Genomic DNA, 2,284 nt, shown 5'->3' with positions numbered 1-2,284 from the left:
TTATATACTATAATCAATAATTAAAACTTACAGCTTTTTGATCTTGTATGTAACGGCTGGGGTTGGCACGTGCGACGATGTCGGTGATATATTTCAAAACATAAAAACCGCATTCTTGGCTTTTAGGTTGTCTTGGACAGTTTGCTTGGTTAATTTCTTGCCACGGGCCAAGATACTCATGTGCGTTCCCTATATATATGAATGCCCTGTTTGGGAAAATTATATTAGCATTTCAATTCGTTAGTTAATTTAAATTCGTTACATAAGAAGTCATTAAATTATTACCTTCCGATCATTTGTTCTATTACTTCGGGAATTGGGCGGCCACTTATAGGGTTTAAATGGATAATTTTCCTTGGCGTAACCACCACTAGCGTCCAATGCATCCTAGAAAATTATATTGGAATATAAGTAAGATAGTATAAAAATAATTTGAAGACATAATATAGAAATGAACAATTAGCACTAAAGAATTTAATAAAGTTTACCCGATATTCCAAGGAATAAAGAACATTTGGTGGTTGTTGTTCATTAATGATAACCAATTAGCCAATCGTCTTGTCGCATCGTCAAAAGACTGACTCTTTTCTTCATCGTTGATCCCATGCACTATGAGAAGCTCTGGGTCGTAAAACTTGAAAATTTTTCTCAGACCGTTGATGCTCTCCCATATGTGCCTGCCAAAAAAATTGTTAGTGTCTTATAATAATGTAACTATAATTTGATATAAGGTTAATCATTCCAAACAGCATTCCCTGGTTGCCGATGTAGTCACACGTAGCAACCTGCTGCAAATCTTCTCCGGATAACGTGATCTGGGTACGCGGTGCAATGAATCCTTAGGGGACATGAATTGTGATTATATCACGTTTATCTTTGAGCCTCAGGAATTCATGAATCATCCATTTTAGCGAATTAGGGATCAACGCCATCTTCTCTTCCGTGAACAAGTCATCTTCCCGTGCACCACGGCCTTGTGGAGAAAGCATCAGAGCTTTCCCCTTTGACGCATCACGTCTTGAGGGCGGTTGAGCGAGTGGACCCTAAACAAAACAGAACATAATATATGTATATATATATCAAATTTTATCCAAATTCTACCGAAATTTCGGCAGCATAGCGGTTGTAATTGAATGACCCTAAAAATTTTGAACATGGCTGTATAACGACAAATAACACATATATAACAGTAGTTTGTTCATCCATCCCACCGCAGCACATATATTCGCAGAACCTACTTCACTACGGATGAATATTGAAGATATTCAAACTCCACTAATCATTAATAATTAATTTGAGTTGAGAAGTTACCTCGGTTGTTAAAATTAAGTGTTTAGGCCAAGGAAGGAACATCTGGTATACGTCCCTAACATATCTGCACTCTTCAATTGGGACTGGGATTTCAGCGTCCTCTTGCAGGATTTTCGAAACCATAATCCGGGCATGTGAATCATCGTACTCCTGGCAGTGAACTTTGATCATACCAACATGCTCGTAAAAATACGCTCGGGCCACAATGTTGTCGATGTTGTCAGAGCAGAGATGTACTTGCTGATTAAGGGCCGCATGGTCATCGAAATTGTACAGGATACCTTGGTCGTTGAGGGAAATAAACTCCTCAGCATAAGTTTGTGGTTGTACCTCATCCTGAGGAGCGTATGGTTGTGGAACATACGCCTCACCAGCCACCTCTCCTTCTTCCTCTTGTTCGGCAGCGTTTCTCTGCTGCTTAAGGGATTGGACTTCGGCTTTTAATTTTTCAATCTCCTTCGCTTGCCGAGCCACAACATCAGACACTTCCCTTTTCTTCCTGCCGAACAGTTGAGATGCCCTGGTGAGGAACCTACAAATCATAAAATGCAAATTAGCTACGATTTTATTTGTGTAACTAAATAAATAACATTTCAAGTAATAGCATACCCAGTAGCCCTGACACGTGTAGGATGCTCTGGTGTCCCGAGCGCCTGCGTCAGGATATCGTTTTGGCCCTGGACCTGAATTTGTCCCTGACTAAGCTTCTCCTCTAATTGAGCCTAATGCACGCATATATTCAAGCAATTAGTATATGAATTATATACACTAACTCATGAGTAGAACTGAATTAAGGATTAATATATACTTACTATCTTCTCTGCAATTTCCTTGTCGTAATCAGTGACAAGTTTTCGACTCTTGGTGCGAGATTTAATCCAAACACGGTGGCAGGGGGGATCTGCAACTTCGAGATCCTTTTTCTACATCACGTTATAATAATTAAATGAGTACCAATTAAATTTTATAGCAA

At 39.3% G+C, this 2,284-nt stretch overlaps 1 protein-coding gene across 1 annotated transcript; it reads right to left on the bottom strand.

Moving 5' to 3' along the window:
• Nucleotides 1-839: 839 nt before the first annotated feature.
• Nucleotides 840-1,482, bottom strand: LOC133035362 (uncharacterized). Its single transcript, XM_061111178.1, has 2 exons — nucleotides 1,312-1,482; nucleotides 840-1,043 (listed from the first exon to the last, which is right to left on the bottom strand). The coding sequence occupies exons 1-2, from the start codon at nucleotides 1,480-1,482 to the stop codon at nucleotides 840-842; spliced, it is 375 nt and encodes a 124-aa protein (XP_060967161.1).
• Between the last annotated feature and the right edge of the window lie 802 nt (nucleotides 1,483-2,284).

Source organism: Cannabis sativa, chromosome 1 (genome assembly GCF_029168945.1).
Source record: "Cannabis sativa cultivar Pink pepper isolate KNU-18-1 chromosome 1, ASM2916894v1, whole genome shotgun sequence".
In the NCBI taxonomy this organism is placed as follows: domain Eukaryota; kingdom Viridiplantae; phylum Streptophyta; class Magnoliopsida; order Rosales; family Cannabaceae; genus Cannabis; species Cannabis sativa.
The sequence above is the reverse complement of the archived record's forward strand: the minus strand, read 5'-3'. Positions and strand labels throughout refer to the sequence as shown.